An 18676-nucleotide genomic window follows, 5' to 3' on the forward strand; every position below is an offset into this window, starting at 1 on the left:
TTTGAAATAGATCCGTTCGTATTTCCTTTTGCCATTTTGCATCACATTAAAACATTAAAACACGAGGCAAGTACTTAATAATCATCATCAGCAACGTTTGCAAAAGACAGAAGGGCAGCTGTTTTGAGTGGCAGTGTTTCCACTGGACTGGATCAAATAAAAGAAGATGAGATCCAACAGGTCACAGTGAACTGGAGCCTATGCAGCTCCTCCACCCCGATGCGCTTTTGTTCTTCGCTTCGGCTCTGCTTTAGCTGCAACCACCTGCATGAACTGGTGCCAGGCCAGCTCCTCGGCCGGCCTAGGAAGCTGGGGATGCCCCTCATGGCGTGCACCTGCCGGTGGGTCTTCTCACTGAGGAGACCTGAGACCACTTTCAAGTATTTTTGTTTTCCCCTGGGCTAGAGCACCTCTGTGTCCTCACGCGAGCGCCACTAGCCATCCATCTGCCCTGATGCAGAGGGACCCTGACCCGGGCGCTCTGCGGGACGTGCCCCTGTGCAGGGCAGCTCGCTCTCCCGCCCTGCCCGGAGCCACCGCTCTCCTGGGAGGTGGGAAACACGCACTCGGGCGCGGGACTCGGGCTCACCCCCTCGAAGGCTACGCTTCTTCCCGCAAAGGGCAGCGGCGCCTCATCCTCTTCCTAAAGCCCCTCGCGTGCCCGAGCGGGAGGCTCCAGCGTAGGAATCCTGCCTACCGCGGGTATCGGGGCCTCCCCACCGCCGCCGGACCAGCGCCCGCCCGGGCCGGGCCAGGCACCCCCGCCGCGCCTGCGCGGAGCGGCCCGTCCCCGCCGCGCCCTCCCGCGGGCGGGCCCCCGGAAGCGGCGGCTCCGGTGGTGGTGGCTCGGCCGGGCGGGCGCAGCCGGCACCGGGCACCGCTCCCCGCACCCGTGGCGGGGCAGCGCAGCTGGCATGGTGCTGGCGGCAGCACGCCGCGCCCGCGTTGCACGGAGGAAGCCCGAGCGGAGCCGCGATGGAGATGCTGCTGCCGCCCGTGTGAGTGCGGCGGCGGCGGGGCGGGCGGGGAGGGTGCCGGCGCCCGCCGGGACGGCGGTGCGGAGCAGAGCGGAGCGCTATGCGGTCGGCGGGCTGGGGGCGCGGGGCAGGCCCAGCCGCGGAGCAGGAGCAGAGCCTCCGCGGCTCCGCAGCCCCGCCGAGCTGCCCGGGCCCCGCGGGAGCGGTGCTCCCGGGCGGGAGGGGGCTCGGAACCAGCCGCGGCGCAGCGCCGGCGGGGCGTCGTATCGACGACCTGGTGGCGGAGCCGGTGCCCGGTGCCCGGCGGGCCGGGGCTCCCCGAACAGCGTGGCCGCCCGTGCTCGGAGCTGCCCCGTTGTGCCGCGGCGGTGCCCGCGCCGGGGACATCCTCTGGGGGGAGCGGGCACTGGGCTACCCGCGGGCGGGCAGTGCTGCCCGCACCCCCGCCCCGCCGCCCGCCGGGTGCCTTCCAGCCTGTAGGGACAGGCGGGCTTTTTTTTTTCCCCTCCTCCCCCTCACTCCTTCTGCTTCCTCCATCTGCGGTCCCAAATTATTCCCAGTTTGACTCAGCAGTCGGTTTTCTGGTTATTTAGTTAAGCATCTTTTTTAGTGGCAGTGCCCAGGCAATGCACGTATCTCCAGCTGCATCTAAGCTGGGCTCATCGCCTTTGGCACGCTGCTGTTCAGTGCAGCTTCATCCTATGCCTTCGGGAGGTAGTTTTCAGGCACGCTGTGGGTCAGGTTCTTGAGAACAAACCGAAGGACAGCTTTGACCCAACTCGTGAAATGGTAAGAGATACTCCAGTAACTTCAAGCAGACTGGTAGTTCTCAAAACAGAAAGCATATGACTGATGGTTTTGTAGGCTTCATTACCTTAAAACAAAGTTGTCCTTTGTGGCAAACAAATGAAACTTCAGCAAATTAATTTATGCTTCATGAGAACTCCTCTGTCTAATCCAAGTTGCCTGACAACAGTGATTACTGTTTTTTTTCCTTGCATGCTGTGTTCGATGTGTATGTAGCCTGTATATGTATGTAGATAGGTAGACATCAGTATCTGATGCATTGCTTTGGGATGTAAAAAGATGCCATAGAAGTGTTCTGTCCTGGAATTGGTAAGTCAGTGGTATCATTAAAATCTGGGTCCCTTCCTCATAGGTCTTTGGTGTTTTGAGCATTTTCTGCAGTCATTGATTTCTCTCTATAATATTTTTGAATGCTGAACACTATGTATGTTGCATAATGTAGAGAAGTAATATTCAGTCTAAAGGAGTTTGCTAGATAGGATGTCTTTTTCTTTTTTACCTCTGTGCAGCAGCATATGTATGTGCATGTAACGTGATTTTTTTTTTGTGATTGATGCAAAATTCCTGTCCATTACTTGTCCACTTTCAGTAATTACTTGTATAATTTTCAAAATTGAGTGTGAAACTCTTAATTCATATCAGTTTCATGGTACACTGTAGCAAGTTGGTAGTAGTTTAAGTTCTGTGGATGGATTTTATTTTGTTAGCTAGTGTTTTATGGAGACTTTTTCCATTTCTTTGTTGTTTGATGCAATTTTGTGTTGTTCTGCTCCAAAATTTTGTAGCTAGTTTTGGAATAATGAAAAATAAAAATAGCTTGGCTTTGCACTGCTGTAGTGAACAGAATATAGAGTTTTAGGTTAAATTCTTAAATTATCATTGGATTTTTCTTTTAAGCTTCTTTAGACATGCCCAAGTAAAGTTTGAGGTATGGTAGAAGAGAGGCTGCAATTATGTGAGTCATTGAGTATGTTCAGTTTGACTGTGCTTACCTAAAGCTAGCAAAGTTGAATTTTCTTTTGAAATCACATCTTTGATGTACCAGGTAGCCCCACCAAGTGACTTCAGTGACTTTGCTTATTTCCAGCTCAGAGGTTCAGGAATACAGTTACAATAGTGTGGAAGAAAACATCGCTGATGCTAAGCATTTTCTAAGTGCTGTGACAACACAGTTTGCCTTGTAAGAATAACATTGTGATTTTAAACAGGAAACTCATTGGTTTGGTTTGCCTTGAAAAACCTACTTGCTGTTTGGATAGTCCTAGTGACTGAGGAATGTGTATAACAATTTTTCTGTAGAAGCTAGTGTCTATACAACTTGAGTATTTCTTATGGAAGGAATTAATTGTAGCTAGAGGTAATGATTTTTTCACACTGCTTAAGAAAAATTAAGAGGTTGGTCACTTATGCTTTTCAAAACACTGAGTGATTCTACAAAACAACCCAATTTTTCTCAGTCACCTCTGTCTCATGCTGCTGCTAGGGAAAGCCTGGGCAACTACAGTAGTTGTCATGTGGTCTTCCTGTCAGAGGTGAACTGGGAGTGTGAACCAGTAGTTGAGGTCCTGGTGGAAGGTCAGAGAGAAGCTCTTCTGACAGGCAGTGAAGGCATGGAGAGACAAAGGTGATAGATGCTGCATTCTACCTTTGATCTGTACGGCCATCAGGCTAAAAATTCCCCAAACTCTGCTTCTCCCCTTACTTCAGGGCTCATTGGAAGTATTCTAGAATATTTTTCCATGGAATAAAATAATATTCACAAACCCAGAAAATATCTTCATGTTTTCTGTAGTGGAGGTTGTTATTAGCCCTGAGTGCCTCTTGTCAACCTCACTAGTGTTGGTCACCAACTTATTGCTTCCACGGCAATTCTACCTACTCCTCCACACTTCTGGTAATAAGGAAACCAAAATTGCTTGGAGTAAAGAATAGGTTTCAAGTGCAAATCTTCTCCCCAAGATGAAGGTGGAGAAAATAAGAGGTGACAGAACTAGAGATTAGACAGAAGTATTAATTCTTTTTTTTTTCCTCTTTCTTTCCAGTTGTACCAAACTTTGCCATCAGAAGCCTTTGGATCTGAAAGATGATAACACCGAAATTCACTGTCCTGTTACAGTAAATCCATGGCACATGAAGAAAGCTTTTAAAATTATGAATGAATTAAGAAGGTATTATTTCACTGTATACATCTGCCTGGAGTCCATAATACATTTTTACTTTCATTTGCATTTATTAAGTTGATAATAATAGTTTGTTCAATAAGAACATGCAATTTCAGAACTGTAGCCGATCTAATTAAGAGAAGGATTAAACATACAATGAAGTGATAGCTGAATGATAGTTGTGTGATGATAGCTATAATGTGTGCAGTATGTTTTTGCCCCTCATAAGTTAATCAAAACTAATTTTGTGAGACTTAAAAAATACTTAGGGCTTGTATTTAAGGAGTTACAGCTACTGGTTTTGTCTCGTGTGTAGTTGATCCTGCATAGATGAAAAGTGACTCTTTAGTTGAGTCTAAGGCTCTTTTTGTGCCTCTTGTTGATTTTTGTGGTAGGCTACAAACTGGAAAAATCTTAAAATTTTCTAGTCTTAAGAGACATAGGTCACAGTCTTAACAAATATAAACCAACTGTCAGTACATTTTCTTTCTTAGTTATCTTTTGCTTGCCCTCTGGGAGAAATTCAGGAACTCTCAAATCAAATGTTGAAAGTAATTTTTCTCAATAAAGTTTTGTAAGACCTTGAGTGATACTACCATCATTTTCAGCAAAACTGGGAGGCTGGTGCTGATGCTGTTCATAGCATCCGTATTGATTTATATTCTACATATGAGTAGGTAAAATGATGTTGAAAACTGTGACAGCTGGTAGGTAGAGCTCTGGAAATCAGGACCTACAACTATCACTTACAGTAATTCAGTTTTGTAACTAACAGCAGGAATGGAAAAATTAAAAAACTAAAATGCTTCTTTAGTATAGACAATACTGGAGGCTGTGAAAATCTCGTAGTTCTTTGTTATTTCCTGTATAAGATTAAAAACTGGAGAGGCTTCACCTGAAAGAAACACAGCAAGTTATACCCACTTAAAATATGTGTCTGCCTTTGGTCTTCACTGTTCCTTATAGGGAAATCCTTAATACTGTGTGCTGGATAGACTGACACTTGTTGCTTCACCTACATATGCCCTTTGCTTTTTCACGTATCCCAGTAACCAGATTCAGTGTCTCAAGGAACATTATAGAGCCTGGCTAGAGCCAGCAGCAATGACTCCCTAAGGATGAGCAAGAGTTTAAATGGCGAAAGTTTTCCAGAATGAATGTTAACAGTAGTTTCAGAAGTCAGAAACCTTACCTGTGTTTTGTTGTGTTGCAAGTAAAAGATATGTGGTCTTCCGGCAGAGTGCATTGTTGAAGGCCATGGATTATTTTCAGAACATACTTTAGTTTCCATGGTTACTTAAATTCAAATTGCTTGTAGAAGCAATTTGAGCAATTTTGTCTTACATGTATAAATGAAGTTGGAACAGGAGCAATGCTATGCAAACGTTAACTAGTTCTTATTTAATAAAGTAGTTGATGCAGCAATGTTTATAATTTAAGCTGAGTACAGCTTTTAAAGTAAGTGGTAATTAGATAAGATTATAAACATTCCTATTTGCATTCATTTGAAATAATAAACTGAAATATTTTAGAAATGTTTCAGACTTCATTACTCAAAAAGAAGATCTAATATGAATCAAGTAAATGATATTTTTGATTTTGAATACGTTTTTAAAGTGGTTTCTATCTCAGTTCTTTTTATTAGCGTAGCACAAACAGGTATTTGCCAGAGGTATACTCTGCAGGAAGTGGATAAATTGTGAAAAAATAATTTGTTTAAGCATCTAAAATACATTTGGTTTTGAATGCTCAAGTCTATATGTTTATATTAAGTTTTTGGCTGCTGTCAAGGTGGCTGGCTCTAGTAGGTCATAAGTAAGTTTTTCTGTGCCTTCAAATTGTGACAAATTTGAGTAATTTTGTCCTTTCTAGTTTTTGTCATTTCATTGTTCACCATCACCTCAGAGAGCTCATAAGGATAGTTAATTAGTTCTTGACATACTAAGAAATTACTCTCTGATGTTTATCTTTTCACTTCATTATAATTTGCTTTTATCACAATGGAATTTGACCTTACCTACATTTGTTAAAATCCTCATTTTTACAAACAAGACTTTACCAAAACCTTTTGAAGATGTGGGTAATGAACTTTCTCTATATGAACCAATGAAGAATAGCCTGTAAGCTGGTAAGCAGTTATTCTTCTTAAATGTATGCTTTCTTGCCCCCCATTTCTCATTTTCTTTACCATGAATGGTGTATTCCCCACAGTTCTGTTCTTTCATTCACTCTATACAAGCAAATTAGTGCAATATCACTTCAGAACAAGCTTTTCTGCAATAAATTGATGTGCCCTCATGAAATGAGGCTTCTGAGTTTCATGAGTTGCTTACAGCAGAGTACATGATTAAGTTTATAAGCTCATTTCTTTAGTAGATTATTTAGCTTCCCAGCTTTGTAGTGATGCAGAGTATATTCATTCGTCTAATGCAGTTCCAGACTAGAGATGTATCTGAACTACCTCTAAGTTACTATGTCTATATATGCACAGTGTAATTAGTTAGCCTGAGTTTTGCATTGATATAATTCTCTTGCTCCTGGCTTTATTGTTAACTTTGGTATTTCTGTGCTACTAAGTATAAAACCTTTTGTTCCTGTTGTCAGGATAAGTGCAGATGTCTGATAATGCTGAGTATCTGAAGCCTTTTTATGTGCAGCTTTCTGTTTCAATTTTTTTATAATAAATGTAATGGTTGTTTTCAGGATCCTCTGAATTGAGCGTTTCATCTAGGTATGGTCGTTACTTATGTTGTACATCTTTTTTGATAATAATGCTATTGCAGAGTAAACTTACGAGATTTAGATAGTTGCTGTAGGTGTTAAGAGCTGAAAGGGGAAAGATAATGTTGTGCCAGGATTGTAATATGACACCAAAGGTTAGTCATGGCCACCAAAATTTTTGGTGTGTGACCTCACCTTACTTGAGTCTGGGCTTATAGAAATAGGATGATTGCAGAGGCTGAGAGATCACAGTTTTCTTTGGACTTAATGAATGTCTGAACAGTTTGGCTGACAGCTTTAGCTCTGTCTGAAGAAAATGCAACTGCTCACCTGTCTTTGCTACAACTCAGTGTGGTAGTTGCAAACTCTCTAAAAGTCTACACTCTAATTGTAATATATATTCAGGAAAGGTAAAAATTTATCTTTTTGAAAGTACTGAGAATAGAGTTCAGTGGATTGATATACAGCTCTAGCTCCATCCCTAAGGAATATGTTCTGTTAAATCAGACTCTTCCCTCTTCTGTCTGTTGCAGTGGCTCTAAGTTTTGGGGATTGTATACTGCTTCCACAGGGACAGTAGTAGCATAAGCAGGAAATAAAAGGCAATTGTGACTATGGCTATTCAGATGCTGGGAAATTGCAGCCTTTTGGTGTTGATGTGTTTTCTTTCTTTTTTTTCTTCCCCCCCTCCTCTTTCAATCTAGAAAATTGCAATACAAAGAGTATATGGTGTTGTAGGTTTAACTGGAAGAGGTTTAGCCAATAGCTGTAAACTGCATTGCAAACAGCAGTGTTAGGAATGATTATAAATAAGATGTTACTTTATTGCAACAGAGAGGAATTATGTATTACAGTTACAAAGGACAAAAATGCAAATGAAGATACAAACTCAGGCAAGATATGAAATTAACCATAATAAATTCTAAACTGCTCAGAGTAGAAAAAATAGTTGTTATTTTGTGCATAGGCTGGGTATGAAAAATGCTTGGAAAACAGTAAATACAGAGAAGATGGAGTAGCGATTTTGAACAATTAAGTAGGCATGAGCTTCCAAGTAATGTGACACAGGCATCACAATTGAACTTTGGATTCTTTGTTGTCTATAAGGTCTTGTTTCTTACCTCATTGTTCTTTTTAGTGTTTGTGTTTATTAAATTCTTTTTTTCTATCATAGTTATTCAAAGAGGTCCAGCCTTCCAGAGAGAAGGTTTCTAAACTGTACTGATACAAATTATGGTTATTCAATCCAGAAGATTTCTGTGCAAGGAATCACAATTCAGTTGTTTGAATTTTTTTTTTTTTAAAAGTTCTGTGTACCCAAGCACCATCTGTAATCTAATTGAGTAATAGCCATGTGGTTGTGTAACACATTTACAAACAATGCTTCATCAACATTGTCTGCCTCTTTTGAGGGCATGGGAAAACAAATTGTATGTGATATTATATACTCTTCTGTTGTAGTTCACTTATGTGAAATTACCTTCTCTGATATTTCTAAATAGTCAAAACTTGCTGTGTGATGTGACGATAGTAGCTGAAGACATGGAAATTGCAGCGCATAGAGTTGTGTTAGCCGCCTGCAGCCCCTACTTCCATGCCATGTTTACAGGTACCAAATGTTTCAATACTTACTTACTTCTTCTAATCCAATCCAACTGTATAAAGCAGAAAATTACATGACTTTTGCTTTTTAGGATCTGTTTAGTTTTTAGATAAGCCTGCAGGAACATTTGGGATTCTTAATGAATTTTTCAGTCTAAGGACATACTGGCAACTTATTCTTTGTTAGCATGACGAATGCTTTAAAAAATCTCCATAATTTAAAAAAAATTAGATGTTAAGTAAGCAAGGAATAGTAGAGTTGTTATACCCTTTAAGGCTCTAGTAATCTCACTTGTCCAAAAGAAGGTTAAAATAACTTTCATGTAAATGTTGGAGTAAATTATGTCCTTTAACAACTACTGCTGCTATGTTCTTCAGACCCTGAATGCTCTAGGCTGTTAGTAGATATGAAAACTTCCTGTGGTTTTGGCAGCCTATAGTTGGAGTGCGCGTTTCAGTATTTTTAGGGTAATTCTCCATGACACATGTACTCTGCATCATTGCCACAACTTTTCTGTGCATGCTTGATTCTGCCTCTGCTCGCTCCACGCTGGCCATGTTACGGCTTTACTGCTACAGCAGGGATGCTGAGGACTTGCAAGGCTAAGATAGGTTCAGGTTCACAGGAGCCTCCAGCTTAAATCCTGTGCTGTGGCTTTAATTCCATAATGGTTATAAATCACATTGAAATAATGTGAAATTCAGTGTTAAAGTGAGAATGCTACTAAATGCATGTTAAAATTAACTTCTGAGGTTTTGTCTGTTCTTCCTCAAATCTCATGCCAGCTTTGTAGTTGACTGTCTGAAATTAAATGTAATGCATTGCTTCTGACAACCAGCTCAGATGGAGGCAGAAATGTGACTCCTGGCCTGCCTGTATGCAAGCAGATGGCATTTTAATAACTTTATTTGTATGTGACTGGAAGATTGATGACTTTTCAAATACTGTTGTGTACTGGGGAAGCAGTTGATTATTCTTGATCTTATATGCAAATATTTTGACATAACCAAAGCTAGAAGTGGAATCACTTCTACAGCAATGCTTTAAAGTTGCATTTAAAATTAAATATCTATTCTGCTAGTAGTTCTTCACATTTGCATTTGTGGTAGAGACTGATACATTCTTTCTTGATTTTCACTACTGGTCTTAAAGTTAGAAAGAAAACAGATGCTTCTACAGTTCCTTTTTATCACCTTAGTAACAGAGAAATGCAAGCTTCTTATATTAGTTCTATATCGAAGATTAACTGTTGTTGACTATCACATTGAAAATACTCTTTTCTCTGAGTAGAGCTTTTTATTATCCTTTCTATGATTAAGACATTTCTGCATGCCCTCACTGCCCTTTCTGTGAAAAAGTTTATTACCTATTCAGAGTGCCAGTGCAGCAGTATTTGTGGTTGCTCTCGAAACAGAATTGCTGAAATCTTCCCTTTCCTTGCTTCAATCCCTTTTAACATTTTTTGCTTGTTTAATATTTTTAAGTGTAGGTGATCTTTGACCCCCAGTGGTGTGGGAGGTGGGAATGCTTACCTGAGTAATGGGTGTGAAGTGTTTAATACATATTTTTGTGGCAGTGTTTGTGTAGATGGTGAACCAAACTGGAGTTTAAATAAAATTCAGCTGTGGCTTCAAGATTTATCAATGGATTTTATACTATGCTTATAGGTTGCTTACAGAAAGGCCCAGCTGTGATATTGGTGCATTTCAGCCATTGCCCACACAAAAAAATCCTGAAATTCATTATAATTATCTCCATGGACCTTGCAATTCACACTTCTCAGGTGGATTTTTATTCTTATCCAGCAAATTCAAATAAGCAAGTTTGATCCCTTAACCAGCCACAACCAAATGGAAAAGTATCTTCTTCCATGCAGAATAAAACAGTGACTAAAAAGACAGTAAAAAAAGTTGCACTCTTATGCTTTAAGGTTACTTCTTGACTAGAAATTAGAAGATTATATTTAGGCATATGTTTGCAGGTTGCTTCCATCTTTCTCAGAGTCATTAAGAACTACTTTGGTGTAACACGGGACGTGGCATTAGCTGCGTTCAAACCCTCTGCTTGGTTTTTTTGTTGTTCCCCCCCACCCCCAATTTGCACTTGCAGTGGTAGCCCTAATGAATATCCAGAAAGAAAGAAAAAGTTACTGCATTGCCTTTCAAAGTTACAAACCCAATTATCCTATGGAGAGGTAGGGGGAAGAAAGATTAAACAGCTGGGAGTATGTTACTGGAAATGTTTCTTTCTTCTTATACAGTGGAATTATTTAGAAATATGATTTAAGTATACTTAAATGTTTAGAGGAATGGATTATAAAACATCAGAGAAGGGATTCTTGAATGGTAGTAGGGCCTGACTTGGGACAAGAGTGACCTGAGTTTAATTTTCTCTTCCTCAATAACAGTTATCCTTAGAGAATTACCTGCTCTCTTAGCTTCCATTCTCCATTTATAAAATTCTTGTTTAACAAAACAAACAAACAAACAAAAAACCCACCCAAAACCCTGCCTTGCATTACTTTGTGAGGAACCATATAAGTTTTTTAGTTAGCCCCTTTAGTATCTTCAAGTCAACTGGTGCATTGCTGCTCCTGCTCGGGTGGTTGGATTAGCTCAGTGCTTTTATTTCTGTTCATGATATGCTTTCCTGTCACTAAGAAATCTGTGGAGATATGGTGGTGCAACTTTCTAGTCATGAACTGAGTTCTTCAGCAGGTTGAATTCCAGGGTGAGACTGCCTAGTGAGTGCATATGATCTATCAAAAAAAGTATGGTTGATCTAGCATTATAGTAAGACTGCATGTCTGTTTAGCATGAAAGTTAGGAGCAAGTATTTTGGATTTATCTTACCTGTTGGGGTTTTTTTTCATTTGTTTGCTTGTGTGTGGATTTTTTCATTGTTGTTTTTTGTGGGGTTTTTTTAAATATTCTGAGCTCCGTTGTTAAACAGAGAAGGTGCCTATCCATGACTCTAAAAGACTTGACACAAAATCTGAAAACAAACCTAATGTGCTTGCAGAATACCAAAATCTGCTCTCCCACACACACAATTTTCCCAAAGGACCACCTCCACAGAAGCTTGCATAATAAATAACTTGCAGCATACACGCTCTGAAGATCAAGGGGTTTAATCTGTGTCAAACTAGAAGTAGAAACTTGGAATACAGGACCCTTCAGGGAATCTGCTAAGGTGTAGGGAAATGTTTCAGAAGAGCAGGTGAAAAGAGAAATTTCTGTTGAGACTGGATTTTGCTGGTTTTGACATGGGCCTTCATCAGTGTTTTCTAGAATGCTAGCAACCTATATTGCCATTAATGTGTTGCTGTAGATGGTCTTCCGAACTTTCTACCACTTAAAGGGTTGATTTACAAACCCCTCAGCTCAAAAAAAGGCATGAATAGTGGTAACAGATTTTTCAGTGATGACCCCTTTGCTGAAAGCACTTGGTAAAATGCATTGCTTGGTACCAACCCTAGAGACCAAAGGGTAACAAACAATGAAAATGTGTATGTACTTCATAAGAAAATATCAGCAATGATTAGCATGTTCTTGTTCACTTCTCCATCCTGCCTGCTTTTGTTGTTGCATACATTAAATTTATTATATCATCAATACCCTTATCTCTAGATGCCTATGCCTAAGGGAAAGAAATAATATCCAACATAGAAGAATAATAAATTAATGTATTCAGAGACTGGGATATACTTTTCCAAAGTCCAAGTTTATCTATCTTCCAGCATATCTGGTGTAGTTCATGTTTTGCTTCTCGGTGCAAGTCGTTGCAGAACGGTTTAAAGGTCTGAGATGACCAAATGCGTGGTTGGAAATCATGAAGAAGCTTATAATCTTTGAACAATTATTTGAGACATAAAGAAAATGTTGCATTTTGAGAAACATCATATTTTGGAAGGTGGAAACGATTTTGCAGGTCTTTCTATGAAGATCAGTTGTGGCATATGTCCAACATGTCAGCCTCCACAAAATGAGATCCAACAAGTTTTTGTATGCTTACCATTTTATCTTAGCTTGAGTTTTAGCTGTTAAATCATATCTGTAAAAGATGTGAAATTGCTAAGAGAATAATAAGTAGGCAAGCAAAGAAATGTGTTATGTTAATTCTTCTGTGGGAACATAATTTTTCTTATTTAAATAAAATTACTCCAAACTGTGTTTGGTATTCTCCTTCAATTAAGAAGTTAATAAAACTAGAGTATTTTACCAGCTTGCTTTGCCAGCAAAATGTTTCTGTATGCATTTGAAGAGTCTTATTTAGGGCTGATAACAATATTTTCCTGATACTGTACATTGGAGAAAATAGGTCACCTGCAATAAAAGTATCAACCCAGGTAGCATTCACATGATGGTAACAACAAAGTCTTCCTTTCTCGTTGCAGGAAGGAAGGAAGGAAAGAAATTAAATTATTATTATTATTATTAAAGTTGTTCTACTATTACAACTGATCATAAACAAAATGTCTGCTGCTATTAAACTTCTACATCTGTGCTGTATTTCTGTCTAATTTACTTGACCAATAAATTGTTTTTTGTAGGTGAGATGAGTGAAAGCCGAGCAAAAAAAGTTCGAATAAAGGAAGTCGATGGCTGGACTCTAAGGATGCTTATTGATTATATTTACACTGCTGAAATTCAAGTTACAGAAGAAAATGTGCAGGTAAGAGTGAGAATGTTTTCTGCAAGAAAAGAGATGTAACTGCAGAGTCATTTATTTTGTCAGTGTGGTTCAACTCCGACATAGGAAATCTCATCTGCAAACTGGATTTTTTCAGACCTTGTGCTTACAAAGCAAGTAGTCATGCTGTTTAAATTCTGGGTCAAATTCGAAGACTATTCAACTAAATGAAGAGTCAGTTGACTTTAATGGGCTCTGCAGCCAAACCTTATATAATGCAATAAAATAGATGGTTTACTCTGCCTAAAATTAATGCTGTCAGCCACCTCTGTACCACCCCCTCTCTGATACTTAAGTGCAATTTGCATAAACAAAATAGATTTGTTCCTAAATGTGAAACCATGTTCTCCAATTAAGCTGTTCTGTTTGGTTTTTTGGTTTGTTTGGTTGGGTTTTTTCTCTGTTATCCTGCAGAATAAAGTACTTTCTCCTGCTCGGTCTCTGTAACTTGCCAGTAGCCAACTGTGCAGAAATTTTTAGCTACTGCCTTTTTTTTTTTTTTTTTTTAATTAACCAATATATAGCATGGTAGTTCTGCCCATCCCACACAGAGCTAATCAGTTTTTCCAATTGGCTTTACCTTAAACTGAAGCTTCAATTAGAATAAAACAAACACAAGCCTAAAAAACATAGCCTCCTGCCCTTAGTGTTTTCTAACCACAAACCCTGAAGATGGACAGAGCAGATTTTCCTTCAACTGTCTTTTGAGATTTGGTATATATGTTTAGCAAGTTTAAAACTAGTTGCATAAAAGGTGATATATTTAATTCTTATGTTTTTCTCCTTGCTCCTATGCTCTTCTTTCTGTTCTTTCTCAATGCCAAGTTACTGGTTATTAGCAGTCATTTTGCTGCTTTTGCAGAGTGCAAAACCATGTTGCTGTATTTGGCATAGAAAAATTCTGTTGCAATTGTGTATTCTGAAATTAATTGCTTTTACTGGGCATTAGGCTGAAATTAATAGGTTTTTATTGGCGGGGACACTGCTAGTTTTAGCTATGCTTGATTGAAGAGCTAGAAATGAGAAATACTGACAACTTGAAACAAAATATCCTACTAGTAGACCCTCCATTTTTTAGGTCATACCATAAGTCATTTAATTCTATATGATTAATTTCTTATTACCTGCTTCTTAAGGAATTGTTTACTTCTGATTTGATGGTGAATGTACATAATGAAAAAACTGACTGAAATTATGTTGTGTCTTAACCAATTTGGCGATTGCACAAATCTCTGTTTCGCTGTGGAAGATTTTGGGCAAAATCCAGAGCTGTCAGATATTCTCTAATAGACCTCTTGTTGCTTGATCATGCTGGTTTTTATCCTTGAAATAGAATATTCTGTCTTGCTGACAGAGCTTAATGGCCTTAATCTTGTATATTTGATCCATAACATAGCATAACAGGCAGCCTACTGTATTTTGGCTGTAGGTGCTTCGTAGGGAGCAGCATTATCCTTGGCAATGCTAACTCTTCTGTTTATGGGGAGGAAAAGCCAGTGTTACATTTCTTCCTCATACAGGAGTCATTAAAGGCCAGAAATACCTGTGTTTAAAGCTCCTGAGTCTGATATGGCTTTAATTTTCATGGCTTCAGGTTATCTGTCTGAAGATATATCTGATAATGTTGGGGGTGTTAATATAAATAATATGGCCCCGTGAGTAATGTTAAAAGTTTGTGGTGACTTTGAGAACTGAGAATACAGCCAAGCTTTTAAGTTGGATTTTGATTTATTGCAATATAGTTACATTTTACTGTTGATAGTGAATATACTTGTAATATGACTGATAATGGATGTAAAGCTATTCTTACTTTGTCACTTTCATCCTTTTTGCATTACTGTTACTATATATGTAGTATTTATTTGTACAGCAGAAATAAACACTGTGAATAAAAACAAACATACTAATGCAAGACCTTTTCCTTAAGTTTGAAAGCCAAGATGGGAAAATTGTTACTGTGAATTTCTGGAAACTTAGAAACCTAGTGCAGATTGTCAGGCCTTAGTTAATACCATGTTCTTTCCATAGCTGCGTTGCATGCTCTTGAGATTAATTAATTAAGCTTTCAGTTTCCTGTCTGTTATCTAGAAGGTATTGTGAAATTTTAGCAATGGTCAAGAATTTGTCTTATAGGAATGCAGAACCATGAAAACCTGAAATGCCATGTAATATTGTCTCTCTTAAATTTTTTTTATATTTGGACTAATGTGCTAAACTGCAACTTCAGCTTCTCGTTAGCTAATTATGCTTCTTATTCTGATACTCTTAATGGGATTTCAACTGTCTTATTCTGTCTCTTCAGGTTATACATAGTAATAATAGGTATTGAATTAATTCCTAATATGTGATACAATGTTTGAAGAGGGTGTGTACGCTTCATGTCTAAGTAATGTAAAATTCGTAATTCCAATGTAGAATTTTAATTCTTGGTATTAAAATAGCTATAGTGTATATTTATGAAAACTAATTATAAATGAATACATAATGGTATAGCCAAGTTCACTGGTCTTTCTCAAGGGACAGGTTACCTATGAGCCTCTTTCATTAGGATGTTACTTGATCTAGATGTGGACAAGAGACTGCTTCCTTACCATGCCTTTGCAGCTTCTGAGTAAGAGCTGTTCATTTCTTCGCCCTACTAGCCTGTTCTCACTTGTGCATGTTTTTGGGCAGGTGAGGGGATAGAAAAGACAAGTGAAATCAATGATTGAGGAGAAAATGCAGTGCATAAACTATCAACACGGGAGGGCCTCTTCACTGGCTGTGTTCACTTCATTAGTTAGATACAAAAAAACATTTGTTCTTGTCTTCAGTTCTTGGTTCAATAGTTCCCCCCAGCCCCCAACAGTAAGACAGCTGGTATATGGATGTGTACATTCCTTTAGTATTTGTTCTTCATTTAGAATGAGTTATTTTATAATTCCTCTCTAATGGCACCCACTTTGTATAATGCTATACCAGTGCTTCTGCTATATTTACATACTATGTCACGTTTTTCTGCATTCTTAACTCTCTGCTCTTCCTTTTTGTTTCTTTTTTTTCCCAGGAATGCGATTAAATGTCAGACTTAATGCAATATCTCATTCTTCGTATTTTAAGAAGGGAGCATCAAAGTTAATGTTTTCGAAAGGCAAATCAGCTCTCTTGCACATCAAATTTTTTTGATATCCATATAGGTATTAACTACATGCAGTGCACAGTGTGGGAGAGAGTTAGTTACTATAAGAAGCTCATGCGTGAGTAACTCTCCCACACAGGCCTTTCAGCCTGTATTTAGTCAGCTGTGTACCTAGGGCCTCTACTGAGCACAAATATATCAGAGGAGAAATCCCTGCAGTTGTTTGTGGGCTGTGGGTTTGCTATGGGGTTTAGAGGTCAGCCTAATCCAGGGTGAATCAAATGTGATTTGAATAAACATGGGTTAAAATTGATTGAGTTCCTTTCTGATCCCCCGCTGCAGTTCCCTATTCCTTTAATTGTGCTGATACAACTATTTGCTGGACTGCTTTATAAAACAGATCACTGAACTAAAAAAATCATCCAGCAACACAGCACTCAGGACTTCCACTCTCATGCTGTGTGGTTTTTTGTTGTTGTGTTTTTTTTGTTTTGTTTTGTTTTGTTGTTTTTGTTTTGTTTGTTTGTTTGTTTTTCAGTTATCCTTAACTTGGATTGCTTCAAGGATCTGTTTTATAACATGGCCCTGCCAGTGGTTGAGTTCACCCAATACTTTGGGTTAGTCTATTGAAGTGTGGGAACATACATCTATGTTGGGAGTAGACATTTCCCTGCTGCCTGGGGAAAACATTGCACATAGCTTCACTTTGGACCTACTGCTGTCTTGCTTTTGAAAAAGATGAGTGCATGAGAGCAGAAGAGAAGATCACAAAAAATGTGATCTTTTACATAACTCTGTCCTAGCATATTTTCCCTTTAAAGAATTTTGTTAGATACAACCAACACAAAGTCCAAAGACCAGAACAGGGTCCTTTTTAAGATGTATCGTTTTTTGTGTTCATTTCCTGAAATTATTCAAGAACAATGCTAGAATAGTAATAAGCATATTATGAACACACAGTATGTATGCATTTTTCTTTGTAACTCTTACTGTTCATGCAAATTGCCATAAAAAGTACAACAAACACACTTCTATTTGTATAGTATCATGGGTTGTGGGCATAAGAGTTGACAGCACATGTGATTTGAGGTGCTGTCAAAGAAAGGTCCGAAAAAGCAACTGATTTCCCCAAGAAATCCTCAAAAAAGAAGATCCTCATGTTGTCCTAGCTGTTTACTAAGGTAGTCATTCTACAGTACCATGTTTGGTAATACAGGCTTTGACTATTCCTGCTGCTCCTCATCACCTCTAGTCTACTGGTTGAACAACTTTGCAGGGTTGTTGAATCCTGAAAAATCCTCTAGGTTGAAAATGAACAGGTTCTTCACACCAAAATCGAGAGAAGTCCCACAGCTTTTGAAAACAGATGTGTTCTTTTTAAGGTGGTCAACTTCTAAGTTATGTTTGTGGCATGACCAAGTTGGACTGAGGGTATGTTAAAGTAGCACAAAGGAAGAAGGAGTGTGAGGTTACAGGGAATAGCATAAAAGATAACTGCTACTGAACTCTGTAAAGTGAAACAGTGACTGAATGTACAGTGACTGAATGTATCCAGACTTGGCAGAACATATTTCATCTAATAGTGGAAACTTGATAACAATCCTTATGTGGTTAGTTCCAGTTGCTTTAATAGTTTTTACAGTTCATAAGGTAGTATCTGACTTAAATCATCTCAGTCTGTACTAGACAAATTTCTGGTACTTCCTTCTGTTGTCTTTTGAAGCAACTTGTTGCTAGTTTTGCTGTAACAATCTTATGTATTGAAATACTGTTTTTATTAATGTAATTTACTTTTTTTTCTTTCGGCTAAACATCGTAGACTTTTCTTTGGAGGCAATGGTTTCTAAATCTTTTACCATTCTTCTTTCTCTTCAAGACTCAGTTTCACCTATATCTACATTTTAACATGCAGTGGCCAAAATTGGTCCATTGAGGCCTTGTTAATGCGGACTAGAGTGCAATTATTATCTTGTGAGTGAAAAATAGTGTTTGTTTCTTTATGTCATTGAGTGAGTTTGCTTTTCCAGTAACATAACATTTATTCTAGCAGTCACTTTATATTTATGCTGGTAGAAAGAGTAAGAATGAGAACATGGAAGCGGGCATCAAACAGTGGGAGAAGGAAATTGTGGTACCTTCTTATTTTGGTAAATGCCAATTTAAGTGATTTGTTGTTGTAAGTATTTACGCTTATTAGCATAATACTTCTAGTGAACCAAAACCGCAACCAGTGGAAGTCATTATCTGGTTATTAATAGTAGTAGAATGTCTTTCAGTAAGTTTATTGGGCAAGAATTCAGTTTCACACCAGAGGTGCCAATTTGCAAGTCTGTTTCCAGAGTACAACCACATGTTAAAATTGATTTTAATAAAATTGTTAAGAAATTATTTTCATTTTGGAGAATTGTGCAATTATAGTTTAAAACTCACCAATAACAGAAAGGAATGACCTACTGAAAATCTTATAAAATTACACCCAATTTAGGGGTGGGAGGACATGGGAAGAGGAGAAAGATGTGTACAAGTAATTTTAAAAATGTTTGAAAGAGAGATGTAGAATATCTTTTGGAGAGACCATTACACAGAATAGAATGCA

General features: G+C 38.7%; 1 protein-coding gene across 3 annotated transcripts in view; it reads left to right on the forward strand.

Moving 5' to 3' along the window:
* Positions 1-849: 849 nt before the first annotated feature.
* The window catches only part of KLHL2 (kelch like family member 2), a 58478-nt gene continuing 40651 nt past the window's right edge, over positions 850-18676 (forward strand). For 2 of the 3 annotated variants that reach the window (XM_017805827.1, XM_017805828.1), the window contains exons 1-4: positions 850-998; positions 3827-3952; positions 8170-8276; positions 12823-12944. In XM_017805827.1, coding sequence (XP_017661316.1) covers positions 976-998; positions 3827-3952; positions 8170-8276; positions 12823-12944 — 378 coding nt within the window. In that variant the 5' untranslated portion in view covers positions 850-975. Of the gene's footprint in view, positions 999-3826; positions 3953-8169; positions 8277-12822; positions 12945-18676 lie in introns of those variants that run through there. The other variant, XM_017805829.1, reaches the window with a different exon arrangement.

This window comes from Lepidothrix coronata, unplaced genomic scaffold (assembly GCF_001604755.1).
Source record: "Lepidothrix coronata isolate B3197 unplaced genomic scaffold, Lepidothrix_coronata-1.0 Scaffold13, whole genome shotgun sequence".
Taxonomy (NCBI): Eukaryota; Metazoa; Chordata; class Aves; order Passeriformes; family Pipridae; genus Lepidothrix; species Lepidothrix coronata.